General features: G+C 35.3%; 1 protein-coding gene across 1 annotated transcript; it reads right to left on the bottom strand.

Annotated features, from left to right (window-relative positions):
- Positions 1–280: 280 nt before the first annotated feature.
- On the bottom strand, positions 281–7,493 carry LOC137400430 (uncharacterized). The gene is made up of 6 exons (XM_068086758.1): positions 7,474–7,493; positions 5,553–5,706; positions 4,316–4,416; positions 1,394–1,525; positions 1,076–1,186; positions 281–329 (listed from the first exon to the last, which is right to left on the bottom strand). The coding sequence occupies exons 1-6, from the start codon at positions 7,491–7,493 to the stop codon at positions 281–283; spliced, it is 567 nt and encodes a 188-aa protein (XP_067942859.1).
- Between the last annotated feature and the right edge of the window lie 10,521 nt (positions 7,494–18,014).

The raw sequence follows: 18,014 nt of genomic DNA, 5'->3' as shown, positions 1-18,014 counted from the left end.
GGAATTGGGCGCAACACCCGAGGAGCCAAACATCAGTTACTGGTGGATCGGACGGTCTGTCAAAACAGCAGGAGAAAGCAAACCAATCTTGCCATGGCTTGGATTGACTAAAAAAAGCCTATGACTCAATTCCCCATAGTTGGATACTTGAGTGCATCAGTATGTACAATGTTCACCTCGCTCTTGTGGCTTTCATCAAAATGTCAATGACCAAATGAAAGACGGAACTGGAGGCTAATGGCAAAAAGCTGGCGAGTGTAAAAACTAAGCGGGACATCTATCAAGGTGACTCCTTATCACTGCTGCTCTTCTGAATTCGCCTAAACCCTCTAAGCAATATGCTGGAGGAGACTCAAAATGGGTACCAGTTTAAAAGTGGCACCAAGATTAACCACCTCTTCTACATGGATGACATCAAGCTGTACGCTAACAAAGAAAGTAACATTGATTCGCTAATACACCTCACTCAGGTATACAGCAAGGACATCGGAATAACCTTTGGTATTGAGAAATGTGGAAGGCTAATTCTTAAGAAAGGCCATTCTATGCTCACAGATGGCCTAAGAATGCCAAATGGTACCGTCAAAGATATAGAAGAAGGGTATAAGTACTTGGGGATTATGCAAAGCAACATCAATCACAAAGCCGAGGTACATCACAAAGCCATTACCGAATACAAGAAACGCCTTCGGCAGGTCTTACGGGGCCAGCTAAATGCCAAGAACCAAGTCATGGCAATAAATTCCTACGCACTGCCAGTAATAAAATATCCAGCAGGCATAATAAGTGGACTGAGGAAGCCATCAAGGAAACATATATAGCAACTCGTAAACTGCTGACCATGCATGGAGCACTCCACCTAATATCTGATACTACTAGATTGTATCTTGATTAGAAAGATGGCGGTAGGGGACTCAAAAGTGTACAGCAGACAGTGAAAGAAGAGGAGTAAAGCATCAAAGCACTGGCAGCCTCCATGGCCATTTCAGATAAGTTGCTAGCTGAATTTCAATCGGCTGCTCTTACAACGGACCTATGCCCTGATGATGAGGAAATTGATGAGGATATATCTTACCTTGTTTCTCTTTGCTCTTCTAGAGAAACCGCAGCTAGATTACTTTCAAAGGTTGTGTCTGTCAGCTCATAGTCATTGAAGGTTAAGTTTGTCTGTGTCTCATCTGGGAAACTTTAAGATTCACAGTTAAAAATATATATTGTTAGTGCAATACCAAGTAATCTCTGTATCTGTGCTTAACATACTCGCTATAATAAAACCTTAAACAGACCATGCTACAATTATTAAAATCTATAGCCAACTTATAATAAATAGTTCCAGCAAAACCCTAAGAACCATAAAATGGGATTAATGCTACTATTTAAAGCTGCTGTTCACCTTGTCCATGTATCGCTAATCATCTCAATCACTGAGATATCCATAAATGTTTCTTCAGTTGTTGATCTATCATAAAAGGAATCAGCTAATTCATTAGTAGTGCTTTCAATTAAAGTCAGGTCTTCAGATGATCTAAAATAGTATTCAAGGATCCTATTAGGAAACTGCTCTAGCTATAATATTTTGGCGTTGCTCTTCATAACCAGTTTGCATCACTATTCTTATTGGTATAATTTATCATGTATTTATGCAATCACAATTATTGTCATCGACAACTCTAACTCATTAAACTAGATCCTAGCAAGCCTGGAGATTTTTTTGAAAAGTTTACATAAAAAACCTTTACAATGGACACTGATAGATCTCTTAAAATTACTTTTAGTGGCTAGATTCACTAGTAGTGGGATAATCAAGACTTTTCTCTTTTGCAGACGAATCTTATCTTAGTGCAGCCTTACATTCTAAAAATCTGGCTTATTTTACATGATTTTTCAGGGCTGCTTTGTTGAAAAAATATACTGACGACAGTGTTTACACTATACTCATAAGTAAGTCTGTCCGTAAAAATAAAAGTTCCTTACTGTAGTTTGGGAACATTTCATTGGTTGTTTTGTTATAATCACCAATTTGTCTGGTTACAAAGTTTGTATGATTAGGTCTTGAATACTTGATAATGAAAACACATTAGTTAAAATTATAAAATTATGGTAAAAATCCATTTTACGATGCAAAAACTAGAACTGACCTATGAGGCTTCCTAAAACTAATCGACGGTAATGATGTGAAATGAGGTGAATTGGCTAAGATAAAGACCATAAAATGATTTTGTGATTTTTGATTAGACTACCTAAAAATATGCCACTCTGATCACCAAACACTTTGCTAATTATGCAGTGCTATACAAAAACATCAAAAACCTTTAGTGTCATAACTCTAATGTAGTTGTGATAGCTTTTTGTTATAATTATATTTTTTTGAGATAGTCATTCTATTGCCAATCTGGATGATATTGCCAGTCTCCAAAGAACCACGAGACTTTTACTTTACTAAAGCTGTGTCTACATAAAAAATTAATGTTAGCCTAACTTAACCATGAAATTTAAAAGCAAAATTAAAAAAGCGCACTGCCAGCCAACCGTTGGATCCTAAATTAGGACAGCGATCTCGCTCAAAGAACGTAGCAGCTCAGCAATTTGACAAAATGAATGGTTTATGTCACACAAAAAAATAGAAAATGTCGAGTTTTGAGAATACACCTACTTACTGAATAATGAAACAGGTCCCTGAGAGTAATTTGGCCTACCTTTAAAAAAGTATTTAGTAAGGTAAGCATGAAATGGGCAGCACTAGTATTTTAAAGTAATAACACTTTTTAAGGAAAGTTTACTAAGCTATGCCCTGATCATAATTAATCCTAGCCTTCAATCACTGGACTTTATAATTCATCATAAACTAGAGCAACTTGTAATCAATGACTTGATTTACTAATTATTACTTTGTTTCTTTCTGGTTCTCTGGATACAGCGTTGAGCCAGTACATAAACTATTTTGAATAGTTGTGTTGATAAGTCCTGTCCCCATGTCTGTAAAACTTGGTAAAACCTCATTTGAGAAACTACAAATTTAAAAACAAACCAAAATTGATGCAATACATTCCTATGGCATGTAATCTTGGTACTTCAACATAATTTAATGGTAAAAAAGAAAAGGAAGTCTGGGGATGCTTATTTTATCTTGGCTTTTTGTTTTTAAGCATAGCAAAACCAATAAGATTTTAGTATAAAATGAATGTGCCATTCTGAATTGTTTTATTATTTCTTATTTTACAATTACTGTATTAATCACAAATCTACTAATAAGGTCCTCTAAACATTTGAAGCTAGAAAGAAGAACGTTACCTTTTAAAATATTTGCAGTGACTGCAATAAACTTTAATTCAAGTTTGTCAGATGCAAGTAAGTTTAAAATACAGGTTTTTACAAAATGTACTACCTAAAGAGTCAGGACATATCTGTTTCAGAAGCACAATACCTCTCCCTAAAAAACATGCTACAGTGTTATGCCATCCTATCAGCTACTGTCAAGAGTCTTTATAATTTTTAATTAATCTATTTAGTTTACTGATATCATCTAAAAAGACAAATTATGAAAGCTGTTTATATGACAGAGTTAATATTTATGTCTAATGACCCAATAGTAAAGCATAGAGATTTTGGCTAGTGTGATTGACCCTATTGTTCCTTTAAGAAAGTGCCTGCTCAATGCTCTAACAAAATACTATAAAAATATGGGACTAACCAAAATTTCTAGTCATATTTATAATATCTTTCTCTCATAATTAATATATTTGAGCCAGTGCCTCACCATTAGACTACCTCAAGTAAAATAAGGAACCTTCATGAGCTGACTCATTAGCTGACGTGACATCATGAGTGCGAAGTTTGTGTATCTTAAATTGAAAATGAATTAGTAATTTTGAGTATTGATGGCTCAAGTACTTGTTGCTATCTGAGAAAAGTTCACAGGTGGTGTGTCTACGTATTTATTAATTAAAGGCCATTGGGATAGTCATATCACGAGCTCCATCAACCTTTTGTAATGTGGCGGTGCATTTTACAAGTTTCACTCAGTAGAAATTTACGGTTAATATAATGAGAAATCTATCTACATTCTTCAGTTATCATAATTAGGTTTCACCTTGTTTGTTCTTGAAAAACTGTAGCTAAGTTGGTTTGAGGGGTTGTGTTCAGCAGCTTGTTCTCATTGAATGTAGTGATTGTTTCTTCTTCATTTGGGTAATTATAGAATTAACAAATAGCTGATGATTGAACAGAAAAAAACGTAAACTAGTTTAATTATTGGTATCCTGATGCAACAAAGACAACCCAAAATTTAGCTATGAGTTGGTAGACTAAAACTCACTTTGTTTTGTCTTGATCATCTAGAGAAGCTGTAACTAGGTCATTTTGAGTAGTTATGTTTATTAGTTCATAGTCATTAAGTGTAGAACTGAGTGTCTCCGCCTCATTCAGGAAACTATGAAAATCACAGATAATGATACTTCAGTATTATTACATTTTAAAAGCAGCACTCACAAATGGGTAACTTTAAATTTCACAACAACATTGTTCCAGACAACATCAGAAAAAAAGCTGTAATACTATAATCGGGCAAGCCATTGTAAGATTTTTATGTTGCTACTATACGCAATGGTTTGACTAATTCACATTCCTGTGTCAAGTGGTAGTTTAACTCACTAACAATAACTTTGTTTTTCTGTCTAGGCTGTCCAATAATGACTCTTTGCAGTCATTTTTGCAACTTCTTTCATTTTCCTGCTTGGTTTGTTTCTGACAAGAACTATGTCATTAAAACACACAATTCATTGAGGCTAAATTATGTTTTAATCTTTTGCTTGCCCAATAGTGGCTGTTATTTATTTTAGCAACAATGTAGTTCCATGTTTTAATTCTTTTGCTTTTTTTCTTATAACAAATCATATCTTGACTGCCTTTTGAATACTGGGCTGAGTGGCAATAGCACATTGCAAGAGTTTTTGAGACAGGTTTTCTATTACTTTAAGGTGACTAAAGTTGTGAGAGGGTAAATTGATAATAAAACAGTAAATTCCGACTGAAATTAATCTTTTTTTATATTCCCATGTCTTTTTGCTCAGCTCAGTTTCTGTTTCAATTTTTCAAATCAAGTTGCTCAAGCTATTTCGGACACATTCTTTATGAACAGGTAAACTAAAAACTGCATTAGTACTGCTCAAGCCAAATAATTTCTCATAATTTATAAAAAAAACAACTCTAGTTTTTCCTTTTTTCATGACGCTATTCATAATTTGCAACTTAGTATTGGTTGTCATGAAACCAATTCAACAGGCTAATATTAGTTGAAAGCTTGGTAACAAAAGCGTTAGCTATTAGGCTATTGTGAAAAACCTGACCGAATTCCTCTACTTGCTCTTCCAAAATCAGGCCAACTGAGTACAAGATACATGAGCATATATTTAGTAACAAATATATAAGGATACAAATACAGACATAAAATAAACATAAATAACTGCACAGTGTGAGACTGCAGCTGCGTTTATCTAGCTCCTGGCTTTATCTTGTCTCCGCCCTTTGGTTATACAGCCGACTCAAGAGCCGACCTTTGGCCAACCAAAAGTTCTACCAGGAGCAGTGTCATTTACCGAGTCAAGGCTTGGCTTGATCACCACATCAGTCGTTTTGGCATCGACAGTCTTCTCACATTTGACTCTGGCTCCAGCTATTGGAGCCACACTATCTCCTTTGCAGTGGATGCTATGGAAGCACACCACTTAGCATTACGAAAATAAATTCGCTTAGACCAGAGCCAATGTTGGCTAGCTCTATGTTCGAGGCAGCATACTTCTACTTCTGCAAAGGCATGGTTTTTATCCCTCATCTTCCAGGATCAGACTAAGCTAGTGGTCTGCATTGCCCGCTGCTGCATTTGATGGCTGTCCTCAAACTGCTGGCAGACACACTCCTTTTGGCAATGGTGTAAGGGTTTGTTGGTTAGGAACATATAAAGATACAAACCAGTTGTTGAAGCTGTCAGGGGTGTTCTTTGTTTGCCACAATGTTTTGGCACTCGGAATAAACTTAGACTGACGGACCTGGCCGCTTGGCAGGTCTAAAATGGTTTAGCTTTAGAAAAGCGATGCTGAACTTTTGAGTTAGCTTCAGATCAGGTGACTCTATTAACCTTTAGACTGGTACGGTTCATTAGGGTTGCGCTTGTTTAGGCAGAATTCTGGCTCTTTGTGAGGCTAGCGAGTTGTGTTCGGAGTAGGAGTACATAGCTTCATCGGGAGGTCAACAAGCAATTTCTTGTTTTTGAAAGGTCTCCCACTTGGTCATGTCACTTCGACATGATGCAATCCAGCACTTACTGTCTCTAGTTGCCCTTTGTCGCAAAATGATTTCGTCACGTAAAACATGTTGGCATCAACAAGAAGACAAAATTATGGTGTATTGCTGTAAAACACGCAGTCAACATCTCTGGGTACTGATGATGTTCTCACACAGTCAGCAAGTGTTGTGCTCCCTCTGCATGGCTTTGATCACTTTTGTCTAGGCGGCAACATTGACAAAAGGTTCTATCCGGATGATACAATTTTTGACCAATTGAGTAGGCACCTTCTGCAACTTTACTATCAACATCTTGACTTTAGCCAAAGCGTAAAGCATTGTCAACACATTTGTGGACATTCATTTTACATGGCTGGCTTTTAACGTAATCTATGTTTTTAAAATCATGATCTTGACTTCTTTCTGTCAATTCGTAGAAGGGAAAGTGCAAACAGGTGTGATTCAACATGAATTTCTATGTTATTAGACGCGGGATCACTCATGGAGGCAGTTTGGTTACGACGCCATTTTCCTTTGCTGTTGTAAGACCTCACTACTTCATGCAAGTCTGTTGTGCTTATGCTCATTGTCAGTCTAAGGGTTTTTTTAGCATTATTTTTCTCCAGTGGCTCTAAATGGCTTTATCTGGCTCAAAATATCTTCAGATAATTGAGAATCTTACTTTGTTGAGCCATGGTGACAAGTTCATAAAATGTGGTAATGGTTTTGGCTGATGAGTATTAATAAGTATCCTCTGCATTATTTGCTTGTTTCAGTGTTTGAGTGTAAATGGCACTGCCCTACCTATCCTTTGAATTTGACACTTCTTAGGCTATGCATTTTTTTACAGAATCTCTGCATGTACCCACAGTAAATAGCCATGCTATCTGGCCATTAACATCGGAAAAAGATTCTTCAGAGTTTTAGACAGATAGTTTAACGATCAACCTGTTTTAAAGAAAATATTCAACCACAATACTATCAAACTGAGCTACAGCTGCATGCCGAACGCTGCTTCCATCATAAACAGCGACAACAGCAAACTACTAAACAAACAACAAACACCAACTGAAAACACAACCACAAAACCGCAACTGTAGAACCAAAGCCAATTGCCAATCGGGCTGTGACTGCATGACTAGTAATGTTATCTATCAGACTACTATCAGATCCAACAATTTGGCCAAAACTTACATTGGCCTAACATCAACCATGTTTAAAACCAGGTATAGCAATCATACCACATCTTTTCGGCACCAAAGTAAAAGACTGGCAACCGAACTCAGAAAATATGTTTGGCAACTTAAAGACAACAACATCAAATACAGCATTGACTGGTGAATAATCACCAAGGCCGCTGCAAACTATAATGAGAAATATTTCTGCAACTTTTGTATCGTTGAGAAGTATTACATCCTATGCAAACCAGAAATGGCTAGCCTTAACAACAAACAAGGTCTTATCTCATCTTGCCGCCATTTAAACAAATTCATGCTTTCTAAATTTCAACCTTCATAATTATTTATAATGACTTTAACTGTTTAGCTTACCTTGGATTATTTGCTTATAATAATATATAATATAAGAACCAACAGGCATTAATTATGACCAGTGTCTGACGAGTGCATGTTATTTTACCACCGCCACCAGTCTCGAAGTTTTCTACAAACTTGAGCAAAATAAAAAGGCTTGTTAGCTAGCTTGTAAATGAGATGTAAAAAATTTTGGCTGGCGTTTTAAATAATTTAACGAAACCTTTGGTAATTGGGAAAAAACATAGGCTGATAGACTGTGAGCCAAAATTTTGTACCTGTAAATTGGTCTACGCCTCAAACGGTCTAAGTTTATCACAGAAACCTTTGGACAAATAAATTGGAATAATTATTCTTATGATAATTTTATAAAATCAAATAATTATTCTTATAACTACATGTAAATATTTTCGCAAGATATTAAAAACAGAAAAGTATTAGAAACCTTTGGCAATTAGACCATGCCTTAGACTGGTGAAATGAGAACGTTTATCCAGTGAAATGCGCCCTTCTTAATAGTTCTACTATCTGTCGCACGGCTTTATTGGCGTATCGTTAGTTGGTCTTAATTTGATTAAAAAAGCTTGTCAGGTTTTTTATTGCCAATTTCGTCCATATTAAGTTGTCTATTTGTGTATAATCCGAACCGATGGGTAAGTTTTAGGATATGGTCGACACTTTTCAAAAACTTGGAAACATATTTAAGTAGGTTTATGTGTGTTTTGTATCGTTATTATACTTAAGTGACTCTGTTGAATAACAATCCAAAAATATATTAGCTTTACATTATGATATTTGCGTAGAAGTAATGCAGCAATATTTTCTAATCGTGTTATTTTTACTGAAAGTTTCCTGTCTCTCTCTTTCGATTACAAATTTAATAAAGTTTCATTTCTTCTTGCTGCGTGTTGACCCTTTTTCCGATCTGTACTTACGAGCAACCAACCAACAATGAGCACACACACAACCGGTTATGGGCCCGATGATAACCAATTTTCGATGATAATAGTGAGTCATACAACGTATGGGAGACAAGATTAATCAACTACCTATACACCCTAAACGAAAAGCTGGTTAAGGCCGTTGAGCCAAAAGAAGAGAATGAAGAAGATGACACAGACTTCGCCAGCAGGAACCAAAGAGCATACGCCGAACTTACTGAGGTACTAGACAATAAATCGCTGGAACTAGTAATGAATGACATAAGGAATAATGACAGAGCTGCCCTGGCCACACTCCGATGACACTATGTAAGCATTGAAACACCATGTATACTAACTTTATATGAAGAACTGACTACACTAAGAATGACTGAGACTGAACACATTACTGACTACATTATTAGGGCCGAAAGAGCATCCACTGGACTCAAAACAGCAGGTGAGACATTTTCTGACAACTTATTAATAACTATGATATTTAAAGGACTACCTGACTCATTCAAGCCATTCGTAGTCGTACACACTCAACTGAACCAACACAAATCTCTGTCGGACTTCAAAGCAGCACTACGCAACTTTGCCAATACAGACAATCTACGACCTACTACTACTACCGCCATGAAGACAACAACATATCATACTAGAATACATCAACCTCATCATCCACCAAGCAAAGCTACATCAAACAAAAACAACAACACGATGTGTTTGGCCTGTGGCGACACTACTCACACAACAAAAAACTGCTACTCTAAGACTAAACTGAACTGCAACTACTGCCACAAAAAGGGCACTTTGCTAAAGATTGTTTCAAAAAGAAGCGGGACGACTCCAAACCTACTACTGAACACAAAACAGCTACTGCACAATTCCATCAACCTGACTTCACATTCATTACTAAAACCTGCCCTGCTACTGACAAGACCACTCACATGACAGACAAACTACTGGTCAACTGTGGCGCAACCTCACACATTGTCAACGATCCTGACAAATTCATCACATTTGACACCAACTTTGAACCAGACAAACACTACGTCGAACTAGCTGATGGACAAAGGAGCAACCAACTAGCTACTGCATGAGGAGCGGCTGTGTTCACAGTCACTGACAACCACGGTACTGAACGACAGATCAACCTCAAAGACACCCTACTTGCTCCGACATTTCTTACTAATCTATTCTCTGTACAGGCAGCAACTGACTCGGGCACCAAGATCCCGTTCACACCTAAACACTCCAAACTCATTTCACACGGCGTACACTTCAACATCATCAAAGAAGGACAGCTACAACACTTACATCAACCCACAACAACTACCACCCCAAGCACTACCAAACCTTCAATTAGACCTGCTACGAAGACGGGCGCTTACATGACCAAAACGCTACAAAACAGGCATATCTGACTAGGAGACATGAACTACGAGGACATAGGTAAACTCGAGACTGTAACGACTGGAATGACAATTACGCGGAAGGCCTTTACACCACCCACATGCACGACCTGCACACAAAACAAGATAACTAGACAACCAAAATCACAAGACACACGAACAATATGAGCCACGACGCCACTCGAGAGGATTCACTCTGATATATGCGGACCCATACAACCACAATTATGCAAAGGACACCGCTATGTCATCAATTACATCAAAGAATATTCCAGCATGACATTTACATACTTCATGAGGAACAAAGAGGACACTGCTTTAACACTACAAACATTTCTGGCAGACATTGCACCAATAGGACAAGTAAAGGAGATCTATACTGACAATGGCACAGAATACCTGAGCAACAGTTTCCAAGACATTCTACTAGCAAAAGGAATAAAACACACTACATCTACTCCATACACACCTTACCAAAAAGGTAAAGTTGAACGTTCATGGAGAACGCTCACGGAAATGACCAGATGTCTCAACACTGACACAGGATTACCAAAAGACTATTGGACTTATGCTGTTAGACACTCTCAATACCTTAGAAACAGAGCATACCAGCGCAGAACCAACTGCACAGCTTATCAACTGTTCACTGACAAGCAACCAGATATGAGAAACGTACATCATTTTGGATCACAATGCACATTCTACATCGAAGGTCACAAATCTAAACTGAACAATTGAGGTCAACTTGGCACCTACCTAGGTGTAAACCTGCGTAATAAAGGATTCTACGTAATGAGCACTCTAAACCAGAGTGTTGTCACCACAAGAAACATCATTGTACACGACACTGCAACCAACCCTGACTATGACTACAAAACTACTGAGTCTTTCTACAGTACTGAGACGCAGACTGACTCAACTGAGGCCACACACGGTTCAACTGAGCCACAGATTGACTCAACTGAGTCAACTCACGGTTAAACAGAATAATTTCCACTTACTATACCATCTCTGCCACAACCTATATCACAAGGCAGACCCAAGCGAGTAAGTCTACCCCCCAGCTACCTAGTTGATTACCACACTAAAACAGCAACTGAGGAATACGCCTACAGCACAACGCAGCAGATACCCACTACATACAATGAATCAATAAACTCGGAGGACTCCGATGAATGGCGTACTGCTATAGACAAAAAAATATCAATACTTCTCGACAACAACACATGGAAACTCACCACCTTACCAGATGACAGGATGACAATAGGAGGAAAATGGGTATACACACTCAAACAATCTAAGGACCAGAACAACAACCAATACAAAGTGCAATATGTAGCAAAGGGGTATTTTCAAATACAGATGCTCGATACACCAACGCTACCCTCACCGACATGATGGCAATGGCCACGATAATATATGTTGGATTGAGAGGGGGGGTGTTGAATAACAATCCAAAAAAATATTATGTTTACAATATTATATTTCCGTAGAAGTAATATTACCCTTTTCACCAGCTAATAAGCTAACCAGTTGAGTTAAGCGAAATGCATTAGATCCATATAGGCAATATGAGTGGTTGTCTAGGTAAAAATATGCATAGCGGCTGTACATGTAAGTTTACGGTGCAACGTCACTAACGCTTGTTCTCATGGTAATTATCAGTAAGTTTACCAACATGAATACTAGCTTGTTCAGTTTAGCCATCTGCAATGTAAAAGCTTATGACCAGTGGAAGGAAATTAAATAATCGGCCACTGCTTATAAAATGTTTTTAATACCCGTGCAGCGACCAGAATTTTGCAAGTGTTATTTTGAAATAGCACTTGGTAATTTGAATAGTTTGAAATAAATAAATAATGTGACAGTAAATTTTTACTATAACTACAGCAACCAAGTCTATAAAAGTAATATGACTAACTAGAAATTCCCCTGTCATTCAGCCAATGACCAAAGTGATATCGGAAAAAAAGATACTGATGGTTGAGAAATGCAATATTAGCAATCATATGGCACTGCAGTGCAATAGGATAACTGCAACGGTAGCTGTAAAGTACTGGGTGTGGGTGTTATTATATACAACAAACAGCAATGATGAAAGGAAAATATTATCTTTATATTTTTCCCCCTGCAATAGGAGAAATGCAATATTGGACAATATTAGAAGTAAAATGCACTGATATTATTAGAATAACCAATATTATTAATATTGTAACAATAGAAACCCAATGCACAAGTTTGTTTACATTTCAAAATGCCATAGCTAACAATATCAAGAAGTTGTGATATTCCCACGACCAAACGAGCGGATGCGAAGTTTGGAAGTTTTTATGATAAAAGCACGTGGACACAAACTACGAAAATTATTCATCAACAATGAGACGAACCCTTGTATAAAAATTTCATCAAAAAATTTAACCATCGCTTTGTAGATTAGTTAAAGTATAATAACAATAAAGAACACATATAGGCCCATTTAAATATGTTACCAAGCATTTTTAAATTTTTGAAATTCTCTAGAAACTTACCCATCTGATCGAATTAAACACAAATAGACAGATTTATTTGGACCAAAATCGTCACAAATTGCTTGAAAAGCTTGGTTTAATAAAAGTTAAGACTGGAATATGAAACGTCTGGCGACAGAGAATAGAACGATTGAATCGTGCGCATTTCGCGAAAAAATAACGTGCACATTTCACCAGTCTATAGCATTGTCGAATTGCCGAAGGTTTCTGTCACTAGCGTAGGAGTGCTGAAATCGTTTTATCTTTGCCAATTTCAAAGTATCTGACTTTTTAGAAACATTCGAGTACTTTGGTATTCTAGCTGATGTCCAACGTAGTGTAAGTAAAGGAAATGACGATGATATTTTTTTCTAACGATTCTTATGACATTACAATATTTAATTATAAGTTTGGATATTATTCTTGATACTTCTTGATATTGTTAGCTATGACGTTTTGAAATGTAAACCAAATGGTTCATTGGTTTTTTATTATTACTGTGTTACTATATTAATAATATTGGTTATTCTAATAATATCAGTGCATTTTACTTCTAATAATGCATTTCTCCTATTGCAGCGGGAGAGATTTAAACATATAATCTTTTCCTTTCATTATTTTTGTTTGTCATGACCAAACACTTTTTTAAATAGATTTTCTAAAAATCTATATAAATATCACTTTTTGATATTGTTAGCTATGACGTTTTAAAATGTAAACAAAATTGTGCATTAGTTTTACACTATTACTATATTATTAATATTGGTTATTCTAATAATATCAGTGCATTTTACATGTACTTCTAATATTGGCCAATAATGCATTTCTCCTATTGCTGGGGAGAGATATAAACATATAATATTTTCCTTTCATTATTGATGTTTGTTTTATATAATAACGCCCACATCAAGTACATTACAGCTACTATTGAAGTTATCCTATTGCACTGCAGTGCCATTTGACTGCTAATATTGCCTTTCTCAACCATCAGTACCTTGTCTTTTTTTCCAATATCACTTTGGTCGTGGGCTGTATGACAGTGGAATTTCTAGTTATATAGATTTTTAGAAAATCTATTTAAACTAATGTTTTGGTCATGACAAACAGCAATATTGAAAGGAAAAGATTATATGTATATATCTCTCCTCCTGCAATAGGAGAAATGCAATATTGGCCAATATTGGAAGTAAAATGCACTGATGTTATTAGAATAAGCAATATTATTAATATAGTAATAGAGTAATAATAGAAAACCGATGCAAAATTTTGTTTACATTTTAAAATGTCATAGCTAAAAATATCAAGAAGTTGTGACATCAGTTTGAATACCTTAATTATAGTTGGACATCAGTTAGAATATCAAAGAAATCAAAAGTTTCCAAAATGTCAGTTACTGTAAAATTGGCAAAAAAGAAACTATTTCTGTACTTCTACGGTAATTACAGAAACCTTCAGCAATTCGACAATGCTATAGACTGGTAAAATGTGCTCATTATTTTTTCGTGAAATGCGCACGACTTAATCGTTTTATTCTCTGTCGCTTGGCATTTCGTTTGCCGGTCCTAATTTTGATAAAAGTAAGGCTTGGCCAGTTTTAATAACAATTTTCGGCCAAATTAATCTGTCTATTTGTGTATATTTCAATCAGAAGGTTAAGTTTTAAGATACTGTCGACAATTTACAAAGACTTGGTAACATATTCAAATAGGCTTACATGTGTTTTGTATCGTTATTATACTTAAACGACTCTACAAAATGATGGTTAAATTTGTTGATGAGATTTCGAAACAAGGATTTGTGACGTTGTTGATGAATAATTTTCGTGAGTTGTTTGCACATGCATTTATCAAAAAAACTCTCAAACGTTTGCTCCGCTCGTTTGGTTGTGGTATGAAGCTAGTCCTTGTGCTCATTTTACTTGGAGTCACATGGGTGTCAGTTTTACTAGGAATATCACTGAATATTTAAATTTAGTCCTTAACTAGTGTCAGTTTAAAATAAATAGTGATCATGTACTGTGGCGATTTGCTGTTTATAGCTGTCATACTACACATTCTGCTCTAGGGAAAGGTGCAAGAAACACTAACATTTCATGTGTGTTATGTGGCCTCATTGTTTGAACATTTTGCTTTTTGAGCTTTGAAAAAAAATGTATTATTTTATTTCTCTTCTCAGGTAATTAAAAAACATGAAATGTATGATAATTAAACCAAAAAGGATTTAATTTTTTCAAAAAGTTTTGATCAAAACTATGACTACTTTCTAGCAACTGAATCATGTTTTAAACTGTTTCGACATCTTTAAGGTAATAAAAAGATTTGTGATTGTGGTAGGTGGTATATAACACAAAAAATATTTGATCAAAATCAAGTTGTATTGAGTTATTGTAATATTCAGCTAGTGTAAACTATATTTAAAACATCTGATTTCAGTAAACCTAAAAGGAACCAATGAAACAAGTTTTTAAACTAGTAAAATTTCACATTCACTTAACTGAATGAATTTTGCAAACTAATGCTTTTTTAGTTTAAATATTACAAAATTCAGTTGCCTAGCAGAAAAGAAAGAGAGATTAAATATTAGTTACACTATGAATGCTTGCCATACAACTGTATAAAATGCTGCTTAGAAAGTTACCGTTTTGCAAGACTGCAATATTTGTATGATTTTTATTTCAAACAAAATCTTTTTGCTGTACAGAAATAACCTATGAAGTTTAGAGCCAGCAGATGTAAAGGAAACATGAAATCTTATAAACTATGAAAGGACCAATGTAAAAACCAGAGTTAGAAGTTAAAATTTACAACCATAAAACTATTTCACAATACTGTTAAGTGCATGATTGATTTGATTAATCATTTACTTTGGCACATAAGCACATATTTTACCTGTATTTCCGTTCATAAGTTAACTAAGATGCTTGAAACACTGCGTCTCACACCTATATTTACCATAAAATTGATTTACTAGTGTTTAACTTTTTTCCTAATAGCTGCGTCAATGAGTTTAATTCCATTGTATGTAACTTCATTCTATGAAGTTACCAAATAACCAATATCCGGTGAATATGCAACAAAAAATATAAAATTGTTTAAGTTTTTTATATCTCAGTACAAGAACTAAATTAAAGTTACCTGCAATTTGGTAAACTATACCTTACTTTGTCTCTCCTTGATCATCTAGAAAAACTGTAGTTAGGTCACTTTGAGGGGTAGTATTTATCAGTTCATAGTCATAAGATATAGAGCTTGTCTTCGTTTGAAAATCACTAACAGATTCAAAATCAGGCCTGTCAAAAGAGTCTTCTTTAGAGGTTGAACTGAATAAATTGGTTAACTGATCTGTAGCGGTTTTAATCATTGTCAAGTCTTCTGAGTATCTAAAACGAAGTTTTGCAAGTTACCATCTTATGCGTCATAACAATATATAACAGTTTAATAAGCGTCATTTTTAAGCACATATTATTACTTTATCTTGCAGAAAAAGTTTTCATTTACGAATGTAACTGACAGTGAGAAGATTTTTCTTGTCGGTTAACATCAGTGACAACTGGAACAGAAATTATTGAAAATTGTAGACAAAAGTTTGTAGTGGTTAGGTGGGTCAGTATTAAATGAATATGTCTTCTACGGCCAGAACAATACAGTGAATGGTAACAAATAAAATTTTCACCAGTCCTTCAAAATTTTTTTAACAATTAGAGTGCAACGACAAACGAAGAATATACAGGAAGTGACAGAATCTTATATACAACACTCGACATAGAAAGCAATAATGAAATAGCAATAGTTATATTAAATATGCATGTATAATAATATACATAATTGATGTGTCATTCCAGTCATAGCACTTACAATCTTGCAAGAAAAAATCAGTATTACTCAATATTTCACCTCAGACCTGCCGGTTCACCAGTTCGCCGCTTTAGTAATTTAGCCACACACGCCTGATAGATACTTACACAATATGTGTCGCTATATGGGAGCAAATACGCAACGGCTTTCTGTTACTACAGGGAAATAGCATAACGTCACGAGAAGTTGGTAGCTCTTATTAGTAAGTGTGCTCAAATTACCAATTGGCAATGTGCCAGGCTAATAGCAAGTGGCAAGCAACTTGCTTTACCTCTCACTGTTTATAAGAAAAACTTTCACAATGCTGTTAGGTGCATGGTTGGTTTCATTAATTGTTTATTTTTAGCACATTAGCACAAACATTTACCTGTTTTTCAGTTTATAATTTATCTAAGATCCTTCAAACAATGCGCCTCACACCTAAATTTACCCTAAACTTGATATGCTAGTGTTCACCTTGTTTCTGAACGGCTGCATTGATGAGCTCAAGCTCAATGTATGTAACTTTATTCTATGAAGTTAACAAATGTCTAATATCCGATGAGTGTGCAACAAAAACATAAAATAGTTTACGTTTTTATATCTTAATACAAAATTCGCTAAATTGAAGTTACAAGCCGGTATACTATACCGTACCTTGTTTCTTCTTTATTTTCTATAGAAACCGTAGCTAGATCACTTTCAAAGGTAGTCTCTGTCAGCTTATAGTCATTGAATATTGAGCTTGCCTCTTTCTCATCTGGGAAACTATAAGGTTCACAAATAAAATAGTCTATCATTATTACAGTAACAAGTATCTATGCATTTTTACTCAATTAATCAGTCATGATAAGGCCATAAGCAAGCAGATTATGCTATGATTAATTAAATCTTTGGTAAACTTATTATAAATAGTTACAGAAAGACACTAATTTCCATAACATGAGATGAATGATACTATTCAAAGCAGCTGTCACCTTGTCCCTGTATCGCTAACCAACTCAGTCACTGAGGTATCCATAAATGTTTCCTCAAGTGTAGACACGTCAAGAAATGACTCAGCTAATTCATTGGTAGTACTTTCAATTAATGTCAGGTTTTCTGGTGATCTAAAATAATATTTAAGAATACTATTGTGGCAGCGCTGAAGTTAGAATATTAAGGCTTTTTTGTAACTTTTTGTCTCCATGCTCCCGCAATTATTGTCATACAGATAAAAATTAATCTGCTACACTAAATTTTGGAAAGCAAAAGGTTTTCTTCAACTCATTTTCATTAAGCGAGGTTTTAGTGTGAAAACTTTGGAATTTTGGAGCTAGAAAAATAAAACAATCAGCTTTTTAAACTGGCACTGACTATGCAAAGCTTTAATTAAACTTGCTAGATACAAGAAATACTAAAATATAAACCTTTTTTTATAAAAGGTAGTGCTAAAAGAAAGTCTTGACATATCTGTTTTAAAATCATACTTTATTTGCTTAAAAAACACTAGTGTAATGGCAGTGTATTAGCCAGTGTCAATAGT

The sequence above is a fragment of the Watersipora subatra genome, chromosome 7 (genome assembly GCF_963576615.1).
Source record: "Watersipora subatra chromosome 7, tzWatSuba1.1, whole genome shotgun sequence".
In the NCBI taxonomy this organism is placed as follows: domain Eukaryota; kingdom Metazoa; phylum Bryozoa; class Gymnolaemata; order Cheilostomatida; family Watersiporidae; genus Watersipora; species Watersipora subatra.
Note: the sequence above shows the minus strand (reverse complement) of the source record. Positions and strands in the feature narration are given on the sequence as shown.

Bases quoted from the DNA above. Each gene is read 5' to 3' on its own strand.
- LOC137400430 (XM_068086758.1), bottom strand. From the start codon at position 7,493: ATGGTTGATGTTAGGCCAAT. The intron at 5,707-7,473 runs GTAAGTTTTGGC...GTGCTTCCATAG, and splicing joins ATGGTTGATGTTAGGCCAAT to CATCCACTGCAAAGGAGATA. The intron at 330-1,075 runs GTAAGATATATC...CATATTGCTTAG, and splicing joins GAAGAGCAAAGAGAAACAAG to AGGGTTTAGGCGAATTCAGA.